The following is a 24,245-nucleotide window of genomic DNA, read 5'->3' on the forward strand; positions in this document are numbered from 1 at the left end:
ACAGCAAAAAGCTAACACAGACAAGCTAAACCCCGAAACGGCACAGCAAAACATCCTAAAGCACATATTTCAAATGAAAAATTTTCAAAATGCACTTGGAAGCAACAGCAAAGCTAATACAGACAAGCTAAACCATGAAAAGGGATAAGTAAACGTCCTAAATCATATGTTTTAAACGAAAAATTCCAAGATACACTCGGAAATATCCACAACGCTAACACCGATGAGCTATACCACGAAACAACACAGCTAAACATCCTAAATCTTACGTTTCAAACGAAAGATTCCAAAATACACTTGGAAACACCAGCAGCATTAACACAGACAAGTTAACCTCGAAACAGTTAAACTAAACAATTTCTCCAAAATACTCTTTGCAACACCAATAAAGCTAGCACAGACAAGCTAAACTACGAAACAACACAACAAAATACCCTAAATTACACGGTTCAAATGACAACTTCCAAAATACATCTGGAACGACGGACAAAGCTAACGCAGACAAGCTAAACTACGAAATAGGATGAGAAAACATCTCAAACTATACTTTTCAAAGAAAAACTTCTAAAATACACTTGGAAACACCAAGAAAGCTAACATATACAAGCTAAACCACGAAACAGCACAACAAAACATCCTAAATCATAAGTTTCAATCGAAAAATTCCAGAATACACTTGCAAACACCATCAAAACTAGAACACACAAGCTAAAACATGAAACAGCACAACAAAACACCATAAATCATACGAAAGACTCAAACGAAAGTTTCAAAAGAAAGACTTTCAAATTACACCTGGAAACACCAGCAAAGCTAACAAAGACAAGCTTAGCGACCGTACAGGACGAGTAAACATCTTTAATCATACTTTTCAAACGAAAAACTTCCGAAATTCACCTGGAAACAGTAACAAAGCTAACACTGACAAGCTAAACCATCAAAAAACATAACAAAACATCCTAAATCTTGCCATTCAATCATAAACTTCAAAAATACACTTGGAAACACCAACAAAGCTAACACAGACAAGTTAAGCCACGAAACAGCAAAACTAAACAATATTCTTCCAAAATATTCTTGGAAACACCAACAAAGCTAACACAAACAATCTAAATCATGAAACGGCACAACAAAACACCCTAAATCATACGTTTCAAACGAAAGACTTTCAAATTACACCTGGGAACACCAGCAAAGCTAACATAGACAAGCGTAGCCACGCAAGAGCAAAACTAAACAATATTCTTCCAAAATACTCTTGGAAACACCAACAACGCTAACACGAACAAGCTAAATCATGAAACGGCACAACAAAACACCCTAAATCATGCTTTTCAAACCAAAGACTTTCAAATTACTCCTGGAAACACCAACAAAGCTAACACAAACAAGCTAAATCACGAAACAGCACAACAAAACAGCCTAAATCAATCGTTTCAAAACCCCGTAAAGCTCTTTTAAAAGATAAAGAATTATTTATTTAACACAAAATCTTCGCTTTTTAATGAGCGCCGAGTAAAAAAAAACACATGGAAAGAGGGATCAGAATCTCTCGAGCCCTGTAAAGCTCTTTAAAAGATACAAAAATTATTTAACAAAAAATCTTTTCTTTTTAATGATCGCCAAGTAAAAAACCCACGGAATCAGGCAATAGAGTGTCTCAAACCCCGTAAGGTTCTGTTAACAGAATACCGATGAAACTTACATAATCCCCATTTATAATTAACCCGGTTGATTCCTTATATAATTTTTTTAGCATATTAGTGAATTTATTATCATGTCTTACATGTAACTAATTGTTTGTAAGTCTTCGATGGTACGATGATAAGCATACTCTCTTGTCACGCGGGTCACCTGGTTCGATTCACCGTAGGAGCGAATGTTTAACATACTGATTTTAAATATGACTATACAAGCCTACACTATAGTTAAAATGCCTATAAAATTTTGTTTAGGCAAGTGTTCGGTCTTTATTATAATCAAGCTATGTTTCCTATACAGGAGTTTCGAACAAGGTGGTTCTAAAAGTCTACTTCTTGTTTTGATCTGACACAATTTTTAGCAGTTAGGGGCTATTGTGTTTTTAGTATTGGACGTGATTGTCTCCTACTAGGTTGCTAGCTACCACTACAACCTCGAAGACGACTGAAAAGATCGGATAAAAAAAAGGCCCTATGACAGTAACATATTTTAATCGATTCTCGGTATTGGATAAGGTCTATATGATGATACTACAGTTACTATGGTGTAACTAGATTGCTAGCTATAGCTGCAACACGGATTGGCTATTATAATATTAGTATTGGACTTGATTGTCTCTTACTAGGTTGCTAGCTACTACTGTAGCCCGGACTATATAGATTCTTTATGTATCCTTATTTCCAAAATGATAAACTTACATAAACACCATATATAAAGAATTTTAGACCGACCCTTTATATAAACCCTGATTACAAACAGGAAAAAGCCTACGGCTTTTTCTTCTTTGGAATAGTAAGAGACAAACTTTAAATAATCAGACAGCTAACTCTGTCCAATATATATGCAATGGCTTGTTCTTCTAATGATTGTCTTTTAATATACAACATAAAGTATTTTAAAATTGTGTCCTTGAAACCCTGCGTGGTGCAGTGGAATGCGTGGAGTGGAACCTTAGTGAAGCAACTCTCCTGGAGGGTTCCTAGGAACTAAACAGTGGTAAGGGACGTTGCCTTCCAGACCGCAAAAAGACTGAATTTGCAAGTCAAATTTTACGGGCCTTTGCCCTACATATTTCTATACTTTCTTTATTACACCGACTATAGTTCTTATTTCAAATCCGATGACACTAGCATATGCCCCACATTTATAATGTACTATATCGATCTTTTATGTATATCCTGATGTTATAGTAACATGAGCTACTACAGTTCCAAGTTGTTGGAACCCTTGGTCCTAGTTTGTTTCAGATAAATGCCCTTCCCAGATTCTTTTCTTTTGGTCCCTTAATTATTCTCTTCCCCCAAGTAATAATTATTAATTTTCCTTTAATTTTGGCGGCGCTATTTTCTGTCCTTCTTTAATTGCGTAGTTGGTTACACAGACCACGAGGCAAGAAGTGCACAGTTGGGGATGATTGACCAGTAATTAGTAAGCCTTTGGATTGGCTGGAAAAGTTCACCCACCACCCCACCACCCATCGCAGGCACGCGGCCGGCTGAGCGAGCTGGGGAAAAATTGGAAGTGTGATTTAGTTAGTTCCTTTTTTGTAGCGTGACTGATTACAGTAAGATTTTTCATACTATATAATCTTTGACTTTTTAGCCTTGATCAAGTGCAAGGAGATAGTTAGACATATTACCGGTAACCCTTGGCCGTTACATGGATAAAAGAATTTTCATTTAGACTGAAGAGGTAATTTAAGTTAACGGAATTTTGAAATTATGTCGGACAGAGGTGAGATTAACTCAAGACCGTGAAGGGCGAGTGAAGACCATAGAAAAAGTAGGAAAATACAAAGAAAGGCTAATATGGAGGCCTTTGAGAGAGAGCACCGAGAATATGAGGGGAAAATGCAGGCTGAGAAACATGAAATTAGAAAGAATAAAAAAAAGGACGAAAGGGCTAGAGTAGCCTATAAAGAAAGAGACAATACGGATAGAGAACGAACAGATTCAGAAAATGAATTAAGAGGATATAAAAACAGAGAGAATCATAGAAGGCCAAGTAGCACCAGTAGTAGAAGCTCAATTTCCAGCAGGGGCTCGTGAAAAAGTACCCGAATAGATATGACACAACAACTATTAAATTTCATGGATAATTACAGATTAGCCAGAGAACGAAAAGAGGAGGAAGATAGAAAAAAAGAGAGAAAGAGAGGATAGCCAGAGAAACGAAAGGAAGAGGCAGATAGGGAGGATAGAAGAGAAATAGTGCAAATAAATGCAGGGAAAAATTTTCAAACGTATATGAGAACCGCATGCATTAGAGCCCGGAAAAATATACAACTTCGTTGACTACGGGGAGAGGTGGACAGGCCCATAAAACAAATTGGGAGGCTGTGCCACCCTGTCAGAAAAGCGAAATACTTGATACGCGTGTTCGAAATATTGATAATCCACAGAAATGGGATGCAGAAGTAAAACTACTACTACTACTACTACTAAAAACTCACCGCAGCACCAAGCCGCCTGAGGCCAACACAGCTACGTAAGCTCCTCCTCCACCCCAATCTATTCAAAGCCTCCCTTTTTACACACGCCCGCGACGTTCCCATTTCCTTTAAATCTTTCTTTATGACGTCCTCCCACCCCAGACGGGAACGACCTGCTTTCTGTTTAGCCCTAGATGGTTGGCCAAAAAGAACAATCTTCGGCATTCTGTCATCCTTCATCCGCACAACGTGCCCAAACCACCTCAACCTTTCTTTCATTATAGCCCTAGAGAGCGGTATTGAACCATAATTTTCGTATAGCCTATTGTTTGAAATACGGTCAGTCAGCCGGGTACCCAGAACAATCCTTAAGCAATTTATCCGGAAAACATCTAGCAAATCTTCATCCGCTTTTCGGAGCGTCCATGCTTCAGAGCCATATTTGACCACTGTAGCTTCTAATATTCTAATCCTGGTTTGCAAACTTATCTTCCTATTCTTCCAGACTTTTTTTTAACTGTGAAAAAACACACTGAGCCTTGGCTATTCTATTTTTAACATCTTCACTGCTCCCACCACCTTTACTAATAATACTACCAAGGTAAGTGAAGCTGCCCACCTGATCAATCTTTTCATTACCCAACTTTACCTTTCATCTTCACTTATTCCTAGCCTTAGTGACTTAGTCTTCTTAACATTAATTTTCAAGCCTATTCTAGCACCCTGAACTCGCAAAACCTCTAAAACCTCATTCATTTTGCTCACACTTTCATCTAGGATGCTTAAATCATCAGTATAATCTAAGTCCAGGAGACCTTTTCCTCCCCATTTGATTCCGTGGTCTCCCATTGGCTTTCCTGTGCTCCTTAAAACAAATACCATCAAAATGATCAGTACAAAGAGGGATAGAACATAGTCCAGCTGAACTTCTGACTCAACATGGAAGACATTGCGAAGTCTCTTTTTACCTTAACCGAAGCTGTATTATCCGCATCATTACCATTGATAGCCTTAGTGTTTTGTTTGATATACCGTACGAGGATAAAATCTTTACTAAATCTCCTTTATAAATAGAATTAAACATTTGCTCATAATCTATAAAACTTAAATATAATAAATATAAAATAAATATAAAACTTAAATAAAACTTTAATATAAAAATCTATAAAAAAAACACCAAAGGTGTTTGAAAACTCAGGCACTTCTCAATTATTAGCCTAAGAGTGAAAATTTGGTCGACACATCCTCTACCTTTTCTGAAACCGCGCTGCTCTTCTCTTAAAACTTTGTCTACGGCATCTCTCAGTCTAAAAAGTATCATATTACTAAGTAATTTACTACCTACAGAGACCAGACTAATGCCTCGATAATTACCAAACTCACTTTTGTTATTTTTCTTATAAAGTGGCTTATTTAAGGTTTGCGTAAAATCGTTAGGTACTTCCCCCTTTTCAAAAATCATATTCATAATCTTCAATAATTTATTTCTAACCTCAGAGCCACCATATTTAAGAAACTCATTTACCATCCTATCAGCCCCTGGAGCCTTATTATTCTTTAATCCTTTTAGTACTGTTGCTAATTCCTCCTCACAAAACAAATCTTCCTTCACATCCAAGGTATCACAAACTTTTTCATTTTCCTCTATATTTTTTCCTGCAACTTCTATCTAAGTTAAGCAAGTTCTCAAAATGTTCGGCCCATCTCGCTTTAGTTTCTTCCTTATCGCTAATTGCCACCCCATTCCTATCTTTAACTGGGACAAGTCCGGATTGATTACTCCCTCTCAATTTGTTAACGTGCCAGTACAATATTTTACCATTATGCCGTCTAGCTGCATCTTCCAGATCCTCGGCAATTTTATCCATGGCCTCCACTTCACACCTCCTTAGTTCATATTTTAATGCTTTCTCCACTTTCTTTATATTTCTTTTGTTTTCATACGATCTATCATTCAGATAATTCTTGTACAAGTCCTTTCTCCTTTATATCAAACAGAAGGCTTTTTCACTAATATTCTTAGCTGCATTTCTAGCTTTCTTCCCTAATACACCTTCAGCAACTTCACAAATTATTTTTTTAAAATTATTCCAACCATCTTCCACATTATCAAAATTTAGACTCTTAAGTTTAGTATTCAACTGTTCCTGGAAAGTTTCTCTCAAATTCTTATCCTGGATTCTACCAACATCATAAATTCCCGGGAGGTAGTTACCCTTCCGAAATTTCAGCTTTATATTAACCCTTGACACTAATAGATGGTGATCTTTACTTTTAACATCAATAATAGCACACTTATATACCCTAGTATCTTGTATTGATCCTGCCAGTCTTCGGTTTACTATAACATAATCAATAAGGTTTGCTGTCTTACCATCATGTGAATACCATATTAACTTATGAGCCATTTTATGACCAAACACTGTATTGGTTATAACTAGATTGTTATACCTACAAAATTGCAAAAGTTTGTATCCATTACTGTTTTCTTTTCCTACACCAAATTTACCTAAGCTGGGATACCATCTATCCCTATTTCTACCAACCTGGGCGTTAAAATCTCCCAGTAATAACATCATATTTCTACCTGGGGCCTTGTCTATTTGCTCCTGTAACTGTAAGTAAAATTCATCTCAGTCACTAGTATCTCCGTCACTCGGTTCTACAGGGGCGTATACTACTATAACTGATACCCTGAACTTTCTAGTCATAAAATGAGCAATTAGTATTCTATTATTAATACCTTCCCAGCCTAAACAAGACTTAGCAGCTTCCTTATTCATCATGAGCCCTACTCCCTGTCTATGCACCCCATCCTTCCTGCCTGGGTAAACAAATTCTATATCACCTAATTTCATGCTTCCTACCCCTGGGATATGAGTTTCTGAAACTCCTAATAAATCCAGTTCGAATTGTCTGAAATCGTCAGTCAAAACGTTGATACGATAGTCGTTTTTTAACGTCGTAACATTCCAAGTTCCAATTTTCATGCTCTTTAAATCATTGAAAATATTTTCGCCTCAGGAAAAGCAATGATCCCGGATACCAGTGCAGGAAGGGGATCACATATCTTCTCAAGTCTACACCGAAGTGCTTAAGCCGGCTTAGAACCGGACAGCAAGAAGTCCCTGGGACCTCAATGAATGGAGGCTTTGTGCAATCCTGGGCCCCTCTTGGTCACAAAATAGTTTTCAACACTTGGCGGTGTTTTTCTATCGACAGGAGTAGAAATCCTGCACAGACAGTCTCAGGCCTTTTACCTCCGACTTATAATAAATTCGTGTCTACAAATATTATGCTAATGCGGGGAGGCAGCCGATAGTAGACAAATTAGCTAGGAAGAGGTTTTCAGCCCAAAGACGCCAATCAAAACATACCAAGCCCAGAAGAATTGCCCATTAGTCAGAATCCCGTGCGAATGCTGTGTCGTTTACTAGGCTATAATTTCCTCGAGAGGCGCCACTCCTCAAGTGGGAATAGAGTTGACCGTAAGGTCCCCAGTCTTGCAGGTACCCTTAAAAGGTTGAGGCAGCCCTTTGCAGAGGCCGTTGTCCATAGATCTGGATCTTCCGCCTTGCCACAGTTGTCCTCCTATAGAGGATCCTCCCGCCATTGTGTTCTGCATCACCATGCAATTTAACCCATTATTGGGAGTAGGTTTGCAACTCATGGGGCTTTTGGACAAACCAGTGGGCCCTTTTGAGTGTACATTTGAGGGGCAGAAGTAAAAATACCACAAAATATTGAAAATAAGACGCGCGAGAATGATTTTTCGGGAAAATTTCCAGAAAATAGAAAACTTGAAAACACTTTTAATGAGTATGAGACACTAACAAGTACAGGCCAAAATAAAACGCTGATTGTACCAGAGAATAAGGAGACGAAATTTATTGTGCGCGCTTTTCCTCGTAGAGTTCGAGAAATTTTAGTACAATATGAAAAACCAAATGTCGGAGTTCAGTTCCCATTTGATAACGAAATATTTGTTTCTGTGGTAAAAGCAAAGAAAACTAAAAGAGAGAAAAAAAATGCAAAGGGGAGCTACAATAAAGAAAGGCAGTCAAAGATGGTGGACACTGGAGTCCAAATCAAATTTAACGATGATTTATTATTTTGCGCGAATGACAAAATGAGAACAGTAGAAATGAAAAGAGAAGTGTATAAGAGAGACAAAATTTTGAGATTCAGCCTGCAGTGGTGAAAAATGAAAAAATGTTGGATGGGCTGCGCCTTGATAAAATAAAAAATAGAGGGGAAAAAGAGGTGCAAAACCCACTGGGAAGATTATGAAATTACAATGATACAAAAATACTTAGGAGGGAGGAGAAGACCCAATACACATTGAGAAAAACTATAGATAATCATGAAATAGAATTGACTTCTCAACAACAAGTTAGAAAGAAGTTGGGAGCTATTGAATTGTGGGTTGAATTGAAGATAATTGGGAAGAAATCTGAGAATGGTTTTATTGACTCAAAAGAGGGTTTGTCCTTTTATGAGGGGGAGGAATCCCTTGGGGAAGATCCCCTTCGGGAAAACGTGAAATATAGCCCTTTTCCTCAATGCACAACTGGCGGACAAGTTGTGATCCCTTTACTGAAGCCTTGTCTTTCCAGCCTTCAGTTTCATCTTCATCCCTCATTGACGAGCATTATTCATTCAATTATTTTAGGAGATGGGACCCAGAAAATAGCGATTCATGGTTCGCTCAAAAATTTTACTTTATTTCTCTGTACCCCTATCGTTTTCAGAGGCCTGTGTATTTTCGGCCTTGGATTGTTTGAAATTATGCCAAGGGGCAATTTACTTTTTTATTGACGTTTAGGGTTGTTTCCACAGATGGAAATTAAGAGGCTAGTGCGGCCAATTTTTCATGATGGCTGGCATCATCACATGTGCCAGAAACTGATTCTCGGCTCCTCTCAAATGTAAATTCGTGAGAGCGAGAAAACTTTTGTTTTGGATTGTGCTGCGCACAATCAATTTCTACGAATCTTGGGGACTTCAACTTTCAAAACCTAATGCAAATGCTGTACGATCTAGACTATGGTGGTTCTACGGTAGAGACGTGTGGATGACAACGAATCTTGAGCCAAGCGGTGGAAGTGCAGGCACTGGTGGAAGAAAGAGGAGAAGTTACAAGTTTGGTGATTTTGAGTTTAATGTTATTTATTTTATGTCTGAGTTTCCAGCGAATCCACCGGGGATGCAGGCCACTTATCTTAGGAGGGAGGTGTTGGAACCCTTGGTCCCAGTTTGTTTCAGATAAATGCCCTTCCCAGATTCTTTTCTTTCGGTCCCTTAATTATTCTCTTCCCCCAAGTAATAATTATTAATTTTCCTTTAATTTTGGTGGCGCTATTTTCTGTCCTTCTTTAATTGCGTAGTTGGGTACACGGACCACGAGGAATGAAGTGCGCAGTTGGGGATGATTGACCAGTAATTAGTATCCTTGGGATTGGCTGGAAAAGTTCACCCACCACCCCACCACCCATCGCAGGCACGCGGCCGGCTGAGCGAGCTGGGGGAAAATTGGAAGTGTGATTTAGTTAGTTCCTTTTTTGTAGCGTGACTGATTACAGTAAGATTTTTTATACTATATAATCTTTGACTTTTTAGCCTAGATCGAGTCCAAGGAGATAGTTAGAAATATTACTGGTAACCCTTGGCCTTAAAGTGGCCCATTCGATCACGCTATAGTACCCTAAGGCAGGGTATATTGTAAATCGGGTACTGACATACCCGATAGATACGGAACCGTTGGGGTAAGAGCGGGAATCCCACTAACATTTGGGCCAACAAGGGCCCCCCCTTTAGTAAGTGGCATAGCAACATTTTTGCGCCAATAAGTGGCGACCCCCGTATCTTATACACCAATACAAGCTATGTGAGGAAAAGAAAAAAAGAAACAAGATGCCGTTTATGCAGAATATCGTGGTTTCAGCCACTTTTCTTGATTTTCATGTCAATATGTTTCCCTTGCTGTTCAAGCCAAGGAAAGGTAATTTTCTTTTATAGGGGTTTTAGATAAGGGGGTTCAAATAGTGTACTTCGTTTTTTGATCTGACGCCATTTTTAGGAGTTCTGGGTTATTGTAGTTTTTACTATTGAACGTGATCGTCTCTTACTTGGTTGCTAGCTACCGCTGCAACCCGGATTGCTAGCTACCGCTGCAACTCTGACAAAAGAAGTATTTATTTAACAAACAAATTCGTTTTTTAGTGAGCACAAAGTAGGTAAAAAAGCCACACGGAATCAGAGAACAGAGTCTGTCAGACCCCGTAAAGTCGTTTTAAAAGATACAATAATTTTTTTTTATCTTCACTTTTTAATGAGCACTGAATAAAGAAAAAATCACGTGGAATCAGGCAAAAGAGTCTCTCAAACCCCGTAAGACTCTTTTAAAAGATAAAAGACTTATTTATTGAAAGAAAATCTTCATTTTTTAATGCGAGCCAAGTAAAAACATTGAAGTCCGAAAATTGACTTCATAGCTCATGGAATCCATAGCTCACGGAAAATGGCAATAGAGAATCTTATCAATTCAGGCAAAAAACATTACGTTATGCGCGTTGTCGGGATGGCACCAAGAAATTCCCTGAAACAATAATAGCATCTGCATTGAATTTACTTCCCGGAACATGACATTAGAAAAGATTTGTTTTCACAGGTGGTTAAGGCAGCATTCCGTTAGGGAAAATCCCTGATCTTAAGTTCGATTCAGAGGGAACAAAAATCTTTGATGACAGATTATAAAGGCTCCCTGAGGAATAAATCTTGAAGAAGAAATCTCGAAGAAAATATCTTAAAGAAAAGGAAATCTCGAAGAAATGAAAAAAAAACTTGAAGAAAAAAGAAATCTCGAAGAAAAAAAACCCTTCAAAGAAAAAAAAGATCTTGAAAGAAAAAAGAAATATCGAATAGAAATAAGTCTCGAAGACAACAACATCTCCTAAAGTATTACGTAAAACTCACATGTGCACCCTCCTAAGTTACAACCAGGGGTTCCCCACTAGCGAGTCCTGAGCTCTAGCAAGTCAGGCGATATTACGTCATCCACAATATAGGTAAACAATTACGTAACAAACAGGTGTACTATAGTATTACATAACAAAAAGGTGTACTATATTATTACGTAACATACAGGAGTGCTTTAGTATCACAGTTTATAGAATTAGCAGTATGATCATTGCCTATCTCACCCATTATAAAAACCCGGACCGAGGTGCAAGTGCTCCGAAGAACGTTAAAACAGTAGCGGCATTAGATCTTTTCACGGGTAGACAAGTCAGATTTCTCTTGAACGCGAAACTTGGCTTCAACGTTGGAACACTAATTTTGAAGAAACTAATTTTAAATTAATTTATTCCAATACATACATGAAAATCGGTAATTAGCAGTGCAATGTTATTATTAGACGTTTGTAGGAATTAAAAATAGGTTTCGAAGTCTCAAGTTGGTTTCAAAGGCATTTTGAGAAAGTTTCTGCCTAAATACGTGTTCCAGGGTAATTGGACCGCTGATGGCAGATCAAATGAGAGGAGCTGTTTGTACGCACCGATATATATATATATATATATATATATATATATATATATATATATATATATATATATATATATATATATATATATATATATATATATATATATATATATATATATATATATATATATATATATATATATATATATATATATATATATATATATATATATATATATATATATATATATATATATATATATATATATATATATATATATATATATATATATATATATATATATATATATATATATATATATATATATATATATATATATATATATATATATAGTTGGACGCAAAACCCCTATGCCTTCCCATGGCCAGAACATAATTTGCACTTTACTGAAAAAATATAAATGTTTTTACATTTATAACTTTAATAAATCAAATAATTTTAACATTTTGATTACTAAATATCAGTATATGTATGTTAAACTGAAAATGCACATTTATTTGTATTTTTTCAACGAAGCGCAAATTATGTTCGGGCCTTGGGAAGGCACCAAGGTGTTGAAGACAATGTATGTTAATATCTACTCGTTTTGAGTTTGGCTCAGTTAATTATTGTAATTTCTGTTCGTTTTGAGTTTTATTTATTTATCGATGCTGATTTGTGGTAGTTCCACGCTTGGTAGATTATTTGATTTTATTTTTGCTTTTTTTTTGTTTAATGGAGTTCTTTACTTTTCTTTGAAAAACTTATTTTGTATAAAAAGATTTTTTAATTAATTTCTGTTCGTTTTATATTGACATAGTCTTTTCAGGGAAAAAGAAAATAATACTTTAAATCTTTTGGTTTTTAAAGACTTTATAGTTTGGCCAGCTATTTGTATGCTGGAGAAACATTTTCAGCAATTTTTAACAACATACACCCTTTTACAAGTCTGGACACAAATAGCGCCGTTTAATTTAGTTTCATGCATCCTCTAGTTGACCTGAAATGGAAAACTTGATACAATTCGCAAAAAAATCTGTTTACTTCCTTTGATAGCTTGGATACACTTACGCTATTTTGATTTGGTTAAATTTTAAGATTAGAAGTAGCCCCGAAAGTTTGAACATAATACCCTCAGTCGTTCTTGGGTTACTGCTGAGATGCCTTATTGGGTATTAGCATTATCAAAGTGCATTTTGTTTTTAACAATAATGGGTAAATGGGAGGGTGGGAGCGGAAGGGGGAGTAGTTGCCCTCCAATCACTTTCGACTATTAAAAAGGGCATCAGCCCTTCCTATTTTCAATTGAATGAACCTTTTTTGAAGTTCCCACGACAGCTCCTTCGATACGAAGTGCCCTGGTCTAAACAACAACAACAACAAAAAATAATACATTATACCCACATCGATCTTTACTATAAGAATGTCAAGCCTTCCAATCACTTTCGACTATTAAAAAGGGCACTCTGCCTGTCGATTTCCAATCGAATGAGCACTTTTGGAAACGACAACGCTTTCTATAAACACCTGATATGCCCCCAGGGTAGAAATTACAACACTTACCCTAAGGTCATTCTCAAAGACTTAATTTCCAGAATTTTCTACTACGTTGAACAAAATGGCTATCATCAAAATTTTGATTAGATGTGTTTGGGGAAATGATGGGCGTGGGGTGGGGCTAGTTGCCATCCAATCACTTTCGACTATTAAAAAGGGCACTAGCTCTTTGAATTTCCAATCGATTGATCATTTTTTTAAGTTTCTACGACAACGCCTTCTATAAAGACCGTATGTACCCCCATGGCATAACTTAGAACCATATCCCCTGAGGGGTGTGGGGGAGGGTCCCCCTCAAAAACATCATTTTATCTGGAAATCAACTACGCTGAACAAAATGGCTATCTCAAAATTTTGATTGGATGTGTTTGGGGGAATGATGGGCATGGGGGAGGGCTAGTTGCCCTCAAATCACTTTTGACTATTAAAAAGGGTACTAGCCCTTTGAATTTCCAATCGAATGAGCCTGTTTTTGAAGTTTCTACGACACCGCCTTCTATAAAAACCTTATATGGCCACAGGGCATAACTTAAAACCCTTGCCCTGAGGCTTGTGGGGGAGTGTCCTCCTCAAAAACATATTTTCTATCAGGAAATCAACTACGTTGAACAAAATGGCTATCTCACAATTTTGATTGAATGTGTTTGGGGGAATGATGTGTGTGGGGGGAGGGGCTAGTTGCCCTCCAATTTTCAATCGAATGAGCCCTTTTCAAAGTTTTAACGACAACTCCTTCGATACAAATTACCCGGCTATGGAGAAAAAAAAAACACATTGTGCCCACATCGTTCTTTACTTAGGCAGCGCTAGCGTGCTGCCTATGATAAAAAGGCTGGAGATTTGCCTCTGCGATCCTAAGATATTGCAGGTATGCCTTTTCGATAACTCGGATGCACAGTGTCTATTGATTTAGCTCTATATTCCCCGAAATTTTCACCTCAATACCTTTACCTTTTGAACTCACCCAGAATCAAACATTCACCCCTTTCCCAAAGATGAACCCTGTATGTAAAAATTAACAAATTGCATAACCCTTTCCGGCACGAATTATGAAATCGTCAGAAAATTCCACTTTTTTTGCGTTTCCTATGTCCCTGGACTTAGAAACCGACAAATATTGAACTAAAAACATTATTCTAAGTATGAAATGAAATATAAGGTGGTAGAGATCACTTTGACACATAAGCAGAAAAAACCTCACTTCTAGTGAAAAGAACTAAAGCAGTTCTTCGTGTAGTTCATGGACAATGGAACTTTGCAAACTGAACACTGCCATTTTGTGCGATGGGGCTCAATCTTTGTACAATATTGAGCATGTCTTATTGAAGTATTCTGAATAGAAAAATGTTTTGATTGATCCAATCTCTTTTCTTGAGGAACATAAGGCTTGAATTTGGGGATAACTTCCGATTTTCTGGATGGCTAACCTCTCTCACCCGTGCATGAATAACTGCAAACGAAACCAGAAACAATATGACATCTAAAGTCCTTTAACGTCATCTGGTTAGCATCTGGTATAGTGGACAACCTGAACAAGACAAGGGTATTGACCATTGTAATGTTGATGAAGTACCACAGTAGGTGGTACCACCACTTTCTACTTTTCCTGTCTATCGCATAGAGACTTGAACATATCAGCTTTATTCATGCAGGCCATAAACTTGTTGTACTTGACGACCAACCTCATTTGGGTTGCATGTCCAACCTTGTTTGGGTATGTAACTTGGGTAACAGATCCATCTTTGTCCTTCCTACTGATCTGTGTCACTTCTCCTCCTTTATAAATCGTCAAATTATGTTGTATACATCGTTTATCCTTCCACCGTAAACAGTGGATTCCATCTGACCTCACAAAATAGTCTGAATCATCTTGTTTCAGCTCTTTTTCGGCTTTGAGTTTTAGTAGACCTCTAGGGTTTGCACAAACTGTACCACAGCAGTAGAGCTCGTTGTTCTTCATTTTTTCCATGAAGTTTACTGAACTGATAAAATTGTCAAAATTAGTGTTATATTTTTTGCCTTCTAATCCCGTCGTAAGATCTATAACTACTCATTCTCCAACTCGGTGAATATCCAAACTTGGTAGTGTCAGCTGGACTCGGTGAAGGGCTCAACATCTTTGACTTCAAATGCCTTACTCCACTTCTTCTCTATGACTCTAAGAGGAAGATAATCTTTGTCGTTACTTGATTCTGGCTTGTAATTTGCTTCTGTTGCTCCGTACACTTGATTAGCGGTTTTTTCGTCACTTGATGATAGCTCACCAGCCAGTAAGTTGCTCGGTGATTCAGCATTTTAAACTGGAAGGTCCGGCAACCAATCATAAGCATCATCCTCTGATAACATGTCAAGTTCGTATTCTGGATCTGAAGGTATGTTATCTAATAACTTTGAGATATCCTGTGTCGGCAAAGGACGGCCTGCCATAACGATTTAGCTCAAAAAGAGCAAATTTAATTTGAGATTTTAGATGTTAGATGCAGTCTTTTGACAATTGCTTGAGTTTCATTTTTTTTGTTGACCTGGCGAAGTGGTCTCAAGTTCAAACCACTCCAAAAAAAGAAGAAACAACTTTTTAGCATATGTTGCAAGGTGGTCATCGGGGATGGCCAGCCTCTCATGTCCAATATCTTCTTATCGTGCTTGTATCTGAAACTGTGATGCTACTAACTCGTACTCTACTACACAAACAACAATTGGAAGGAAAACAAAATCAAAGATATAATAATTACCAAGTATTTTGAACTTTCTTACTTTTTCTTAAAAAACAGCACGTGGTCCCATCGAAATACTGAGCTATGCCTCACTAGGTATCAATTAGGCTGCCCATAAAATTTCTCCCGTCAGATAGCGTTGCTAGGCATATGCTAGACCAATGGTTTCTTGTTTTAACCACCTTTGGCTCATGGGAAAAAAAATATGAAAATGTGGTTTCACTGAGGAACCACTTGCTTGGAAAGGGGTAATTTACATTCCGCCCTCTGGGGGCTGATGGGGACATGGCATTCTCTGAGGCATAATTGTTAAATCTTTTGACTATTTCGAACAAAATAGCTTTTGTTTTGTCTATACACCCTTAGCCGTTCCTGAGACATTGCAGATACGGCCTTTTGATAACCTGGCATTACATAATGTAATTTATCACGCTTCTTTCCCATGCATAAATCACAAGTCTCACTGGAGCTTATAGCGCAAAGTTTTTTTTTTTTTTAGATTGGGGACAACCTCTGTTTGTTTGCTTTTCTTATGAAGTAATCTTAATTACAATACCTCAGTCGATAAAATGACCAACCAGTCAATAAAATGCATAGTCCCCTCCCCCAGAGCATTTTGGCTGGTGACGCCTCTGGTCGGCACAAGACCAAGTGTCCATGGAAAGTAATTACTCTTCCGTGGACAGGGAGTTATGGAATGATAACTCCCCAAAACACGAAAACAGGAATAAAATGAATAAAATAAAAAAAATTACTATAGGATATTCTACACCATACTTTCTGCCTATATTTTGGAATAGGGGTAAAATATTCAAAATTTCTTCTTTTCTTTACTATTTTTATTTTCATGCTTTTTTTGTCTGTTCAATTTTGCAAGTGGCGGAATTTGTTTTGCGGGGGGGGGGCAGTTTTCAACTTAAACATGCAGAGTTTTCAATTCATTTTCATATCATGTGGCTCTTTTAAAATACGTTTTTTTTCAACTCTGACTTACTTTGATTGTAGTGCACGTTGGATTTATTTCCGAAACTAAATACTGCATCTCACTTGATCTTATGTAACTACCAACTTATGAAATATTTAAGGAAAGTATGCTGAAATTGAAATTTTCCCGCTGGGCAAATAATTTAACACATGATCATGTTCCTTTTTTTTCTTGTCTCCTTTTTTGTGCTTTTGTAGCCAAACATAATTACAGTTTTCTTTTATTCCTTCCACGTAAAATATTACAAATCAAAGTTCCGAGGAATCCGTCACAAAGAATCCATACAGTATTTTTTAACTTCAAGTGCTAGAGAGTCCTAAGAAAAACACTTCAAGAACAGCAAGAGAATGGAACAAGGAGAAATTTGCCGGTGCGACGTAACTAGTTTGTATTTGTTTATTACAGCAATAAGTGAAGACCTTCTACCGCATTTAAGTTAAAGTTTGAGGCATAAACACGAAAACTTATTCCACAAATATGATTCTGGGTACTATTGAGATTCAGGTTATGATCAACAGACATAGACTGGCCTGGAACTAGTTTCAATATAGGAAGAAGGACCAATTAGTCTGAAGCTTTTGACTTTTTTGTTATACAAAAACAAATAGTTTTCAGAAATTTCTTTTAACCATTATTTAATTTAAGAATAAGTACAAGCGTATAAGTAAGGGCGATTTGTGTTTTGCCTTGGTTACTTTATAAACAATGTTTGGACCTAGAAACTCTGGAGGGGGCTCCATGGTGGAGCATATTAAAGTTCTATTGCGCATATTCTGGTTAGAAACAGACTGGGGGGGGGGGATCAAACTACTCCAATGACCTATTTTGTACCTTGAGACCTTGGCAAATTCCTATGGCATCAAATCTAAATTGTGGAATAACCATCACACTCAAAATGTTCGAAATGTCCGAAACATGAGCCTTCAAGGGGGAAGATTTTTCATTGAGGCCCGAAGATTAGGGTCCCAAATTACGCAATGGCTCCAACTTTCCCATGTATATTTGAGTAGAGAAGATTGCCGTGTTGCACCTTGTTAAAACTGGAAGTATTCAAACAATTCAAATCTATACAATTGGAGATGCAAGATAGGTCCCAAAATCCTCCACACATTCTCCTTCCCCTTGACATCCCACTTCATATTAGAAAAATATGGATGTTGCGCCTTAATTAAACTAGAAATATGCCAGGATTCTCGATCTCAGTGCAAAAACAACCTGACTCTAAAATGCGGTCTAAATTGGCAGTGCACGAAGCGAGTAAAGTGCTGACTTGGTGAAAAAGAAGGGAATTCCATAATCCGTTCAAAAACGATGTGAATCCAAACTTTAATTGCCTTGGTACAAACACTGCTATTCTTAATTCGGTTACAAAACAAGCTAAGTCTTGTTTCGGTGCAAAGTCTGAGCCAAGTCATAACTCAATGCAAAAAAAAGCGAAATGATAACTCAATGTGAAAACATGTTAAGTCCTGTAACGCTGCAAAAGCGACTTAAGTCTTGACTCGTTGCAAAATTAAACTAAGTCACGAGTTAAGGCAAAAAGAGCCGATTCCTGGATCTGTGCAAACGAGTGAAGTCCCCAAAACGAGCTAAGTCCCCAAAACGAGCTAAATCCTGGACCCACTGCAAAAAAGAGCAGAGTCCCATCTTAGTGCAAAAAAATGTAAGTCCAAGCTGTTAAATTTTGGTGGTTTGGTGCAATCATGAGTTAAGTCCTGATTTGTGCAAAAACAGCGAGCTTAGTCCTGACTTCTTGTTAAACTGATTTGAATCAAGCTGGCCATTTATGGCGACACGATGTGAAAACGATGTAAGCCGTGACTGAGTGCAAAAATAAACTAGGTCCAAGCTGCAAACTGACGTGGTGCAAAAACGAGAAAATTTGTGATTCGGTACATAAACGAATTGAGCCCTAACTCATTCCAAAATTGATCTAGGATCTGAGTTACTGCTAAAATAAGCCAATTATTGAATCGGTGCGAAAACGAGCGAAGTACTGGGTAGCTGCTAAATCAAAGGCTGCAAGGACTGTCAAAGTCAGAACTGCAAAATTTTAATGGCACGATGCAAAAACGAGTTAAGTCTTGAGTCAGTGCAAAATTAGCAAATCCCATCTTGGTACAAATAAAAGCTCCCATCTTGATGCACATAAAAGCGAAAGAAACTATGCTTAGTTCTTCCCCTCTTCAGTGGCTTGTTTTTCGGTGGAAATGCAAGCAAGTGGTACATTGTTGGAATCAGAAATCTACAATATGTATTCAATCTATGAGATTGAAGGCTAGAATTTGCCCCATGACTGCTCGAAACCTCTTTCTCCTCCCTCATCGCTAATTTACGGAAAGGTAACCATCGTGCAACCTGTCGGCCACTTTGAAGCTTCACCTACCTTTTACGTGAAAGGATCAGAATCATTTTAAAATTTATTGGGCACGTAGCTGCATTCAAAGAGACTTTCCCTAAGAACATTTCGGTTAAAAATCTTTATAATCAAGGGACTAACAGGCTTCAAAGTTTCAACAGTCGGGGACTCTCCATTGTCCGAAATCTTAATTCTCCAAGTGTCTGGACAATAATCGTTAGCAGTTAAGTATATTTTGAAGAAAACTTTTGGTACAGATACCTGTCAACCTGATCTCAAGTGGGTCACAGCACTTTCACCTTTCTGTCACTGTCGGCAAACTACAACAGAGGCTACCAATCTCAGGCAATAAACCCCAAGATAAATCGACAAAAAAAACTTCCAGTCCTAAATTTTGTCTACCACACTACAGTCCACAGCCAGGAAGAAGAGAAAAGCATATGTTGTTGTTTTTGTTTTTTCAATTGACCAGGAGAGAAAAAATTGTGACACAGAATGTAAACATGCGAGACCCATTATCGTCAGTTGGTTTACCGACACAACGCTAAATGAATCAGCCAATCAAAGTCTTGTTTTCATGAACTGTGTTAAGAAGACAGTTTTCATTAGTGTATTTGTTTCCCGTTATGTCGATTAGACGCCAAATCATAACAAGGCTTAAGACATGAGTTTTTCAAGCAAGTAAATTTAAATCTTTGTTGCACTTCGCAACAATCCTTGGACGAACATACGTGTCTCGAAGCCAGATATGCCAAAAATAATTGACTTTTCCCAAAAATTGGATACATTGTTTTGATGTCTTTAAACGAAATTAATGTATTCTCAGTCAAATATATAAGTATTTTAAATTTTGATTTTCTACGAGAATGTATGTGAATCCCCTAAAGTATAGTTTAATGTAGCCTGTAATGTAAATTAAAACATGATCTGCCATATAAAAGACTTTTTGTTTCCCAAGGAGGTGTGGCCCTTTTGTAAGAAGGCCAAGGAACCAGAGTGGATAGACCTTTAGAATCTCCGGGAGGAATTTAAATTAGCGAATATGCAAACTGTCAACTGCAGTCTCTGCTCCGGTTTCTAATCAATGATTCTCAGTGGAATTTTCATTAAGGGGAAGTTTACAACAGCAATTAAACTAAGATATAACTCTAAATTTTATTGAACTGTTAGAATCATAGTTTTTTTTATCATGAGAACCCGATGCTAAGTCTGCTACCACTAAGGGTAGACCGGGGTGCGTATTCCTAAATCGTGTAAAAATAAGTCAATTTTTCGGGAAAATTGTCTTTTTGAGACCTCGCCCCTCTCTCTCCTGTAAATATTCTGAAGGTTAAAATCCTCCCCTTCCTCCCCTTAAAGATTTCTGCAGAAGTCCTTACTTGGTAGTGGATTTGTTTTTCTCATGATTTATGATGGCTGGAATTAAAAAGAATTCATTTTCAAAATTAACATGACTAAAAAGAAGATGGGTCAAGAAGGTCAATGAAACTGGTTTTGAAATTGTATTAGCATATAATGCTTGGATTGTAATTGTAAGTTGCTATGTACCATAAAGAAAAAAACAATAATGAACGTATTTATTTACACTAACGCAAATAAATAAAATTGAACATTTATGATTAGGAACCTAAAGCGTGCAAAAAATTAACCACAGGAAAGCCCTTTTAAACGAGAAAAACTTATCAACCATATTTGTTACTTTGTTACTATTTACCATTAGTGGTTTCATCCATAAAGTCGGATCTGCAATTACATTTGTTGCTTGAGTTGCAGCTTCCCTAGACTAGAGTACAAATTCGACTAAAATCTGTGCTTGCATCATGACTCAAGGCAATCTGATAAACAGAATCCAAACTTAACCTTGGCTTGACTTGATTTCAAGCTGACTGTTCAACAAAGACCTCTCAATCCGTAGCTTTGGCCTGAAATATTTTGATTAGTTATATTATACTAACTTAGGCTCCATGTTTTTTCGTTGGGGGACTAGATTTGTTGCTCTTTCCCATTTTTTTTTTTTTTTTTTTTTTTTTTTTTTTTTACTGTGTTTCTTAAGAATGTTCTCTTTTCAGATTGTGGAAGAATGGAAATATGTGGCAATGGTGTTGGACAGACTATTTTTATGGCTTTTTGCAGTTGCTTGCATAGGTGGCTCCATCCTGATCCTTTGCTGGGCGCCAGCACTTTATGATACAACGTTACCTATTGATCTAAAATACTCTAAAATTGCTCAAAACAAGTTAAAAAGCATGGGAGTTGAAATTCCCTATTAAATTTTTTATGTGTTCTTATATTTGTGGAATAAACAAATAACTATTTTAATGAACTTCATTTTTTGAGTTTCTGCATCAATGTCCAGTGCTTGGTTACCTCATGCTCCAGCGTAAACAAAAATAAATACAGTATTTAACTAATTTATATACATTATATTATGTCTCACAACAAGAACCGAATTGAGTAATCAATTAAAATCATATTTCGTGAAGAAGTTTGTTTTTTTCCAAACAGTGTAGCCTTGAATTCAAGAACAAAAATATATCGTTTGCGTATACCTGAACCCTCGTGTAACTGAACCCCAAGCAATTGAGCCTAAGTACAACTGAACCCCCCTTTAAATGATCCCTCGTGCAGCTGAACCCCATGCAACTGAGCCCCATTTAGCTTGGTCCTCTTACAACTCAACCTTCTTACTCGGTTTTTCAGTATTCTACAAATACGAGGCAATGCCATGGGGTAAAACACAAGTTAGAATCTTTATTTGTTCTACCTTGTTGTAATTGTTTGTTTTTTTAAAGTCATGATATAAATGCATGTCAAGATCATTAATAAAAAAGCTCTGTTTTGTTTCACAAAAAAGAAAATCGGACGTCAAAAACCATTAAAGCCAGATTTATATCTCCTTTTTTCATGTATGTTAATGGGGTCTCCTTGGCCCTGTCTACATACTGTGATGGTTTTTATCACTTTGGAGGGTGTTTTCTGTAGCGTATTCTTTTTGCATCGATGGGGAACCTGAGAAAGTCTGTCGACTGTTTTTCTTAAATAGGGAGAGACCATATAAAATTTTTGAAATACTTATAAGGCATTACTGCAGAGCTAGATCTAAACCTCAGTACTTGGGAAATGGGATGAAGACTCATTCTCAGCTTTATAGACCCTATCGAGAGTGGTATCTGGAAGACAATAAACGAGCTACAATATCCGATGAATACAGACATTTTTGAGCATGAATTCAATCTCGCCTATTTCCGTCCAAAAAATACCAGTGTGACAAATGTGTTGTGATAGAAAATGCTAGCCTTCAGATAAAAGAGCATTTGACCATATAGTACAGTGACCCCATTTGAAATAAGGACGAAAGTCAGTCGGAGGAACAAGAGAGAGGGAAGATGGACCCTAAAAGGATTATTGTAGCATGGTTTGACTTACAAAAGGTCCTACAGTGTCCGCCTGGAGATATTTCCTCTTATTACTTTAAGACAAAACTTGACTGCTACAATCCCAGTATCTATAACTGCTATACTCGCGAAGGAAACTGCAACAATTGGCATGCAGGCACTGCTAACCGAGGCTAGTCAGAAATCGGAGTTGTGTTTACAGCTTTATTGTGAGCATGGTAGAGAAAGGAGCAAAAGAATTCGTTTTCATAAATGAAACTTGTGGAGGGCTAACAAAAAGAAGAACCTTGTTTCCCTTTTTTGCATTGTGCCAATAAATTTAAGATAGCGATTACTCGCATGTAAGTTGAAACCGGCACACGCAAAACAAAATCGGTTCGGTCAATGCTGTCATCGAGAAATATGCTAAGAACTAAACTTGTGCCTTCTCAGTGGTTTTAGATTGCAAGAAGTGCATATTTGAAGAATTCTTACAAAATAAAGAAATTGGGAACGTCTGATTTTTATGATCTTGATAAGCTGTGTAGAGGGACCAGTGATAATTTTAATGTCGATATCAACGGGGATAAATAGAACTTCCCAGAAATCCTTGTGTTGAATTTTGATTACACATGGACTGACATGATCAGTGTTCAGAACAGCTGGGCATCTGAAGACATCAAGATGATTGAAACTATTATGTCAGTTATAGTCAGAACGCCAGGAAAATTTTGTACCTGATTTGCATAATTTACGTCAAATACCCCCTTGCATGGCTGATTAACGCCATGTTAACAAAGGCGATGCAGAGGCAATCTAACTGCCTATAGCAATTAGCTCACGCATCCAAAGCGAACTACTGTTTTGCCGCTGTTTTTCTTCAAGTCCGTTATTAGGTAAGTTCACAGTTTATAGAATTAGTTCAAAGTTTATAGATAATTCTATAAACTGTGGGTAAGTTTTACGATGAGATGTGTCGCTTTAAATTGGAAGTGTTGGGGAATAATTTGATTAAACGACATACCGATGTTTCACTTTCTATATTTGTTATAATGATTTCGATATCTCCGATAATTTTTTTGCTCAAATTAATCAACTCTTCGCTTTGCCAAAGTTCAATAACAAAAATTGTAATTTTAGGGTATTTTGCACAATTTTTTCCAAACACTGAATAATATAAAAACAGATTTCGATGACATAAATGCTTACCATGAAAATCTAGATGTGAAATTACACGGGTTCACTCTCTGGATAAAGAAAAATAAACTACTGGCTATTTTTGGCTATTCAAAATCAGCGGTATTTCCATTTGTTTCCCCTGAGAATGGTATGTGCCTTTGAATGATTAAACGAAAAAGAACATGTTTTTTCAACTCAAAGTGAGGATCAATGTTAAAAATTAAGCCAACAGAAATTATTACGTGTATGAGGAGGATACCCTTTCGCAATACCTCGTTCTTCACGCTAACGTTTAGAATTTTCTAAAAGCTTCTTATTCTATTTTAACGATCCTTGTGCTTCACTTGTTGATCGTAAAAGATTGGGATACAAATTCATTCTTTAGCATAAAGAGTGAAGTATTTAAAATGGGGCATCCTCCACATCCCACCACTGAAAATTCCCGCATGGAAAATTCAC

At 37.1% G+C, this 24,245-nt stretch overlaps 1 protein-coding gene across 1 annotated transcript in view; it reads left to right on the forward strand.

Moving 5' to 3' along the window:
- Positions 1-21,586, forward strand: part of LOC148948592 (acetylcholine receptor subunit alpha-like 1) — a 202,996-nt gene extending 181,410 nt beyond the window's left edge. The window contains exon 8 of the mRNA XM_089094483.1: positions 21,303-21,586. Coding sequence (XP_088950609.1) covers positions 21,303-21,503 — 201 coding nt within the window. The 3' untranslated portion in view covers positions 21,504-21,586. The remainder of the gene's footprint in view (positions 1-21,302) is intronic.
- The last annotated feature ends 2,659 nt before the right edge of the window (positions 21,587-24,245 follow it).

Source organism: Artemia sp. Qi Xiang Cuo, chromosome 9 (genome assembly GCF_049724085.1).
Source record: "Artemia sp. Qi Xiang Cuo chromosome 9, ASM4972408v1, whole genome shotgun sequence".
Lineage (NCBI taxonomy): Eukaryota > Metazoa > Arthropoda > Branchiopoda > Anostraca > Artemiidae > Artemia > Artemia sp. Qi Xiang Cuo.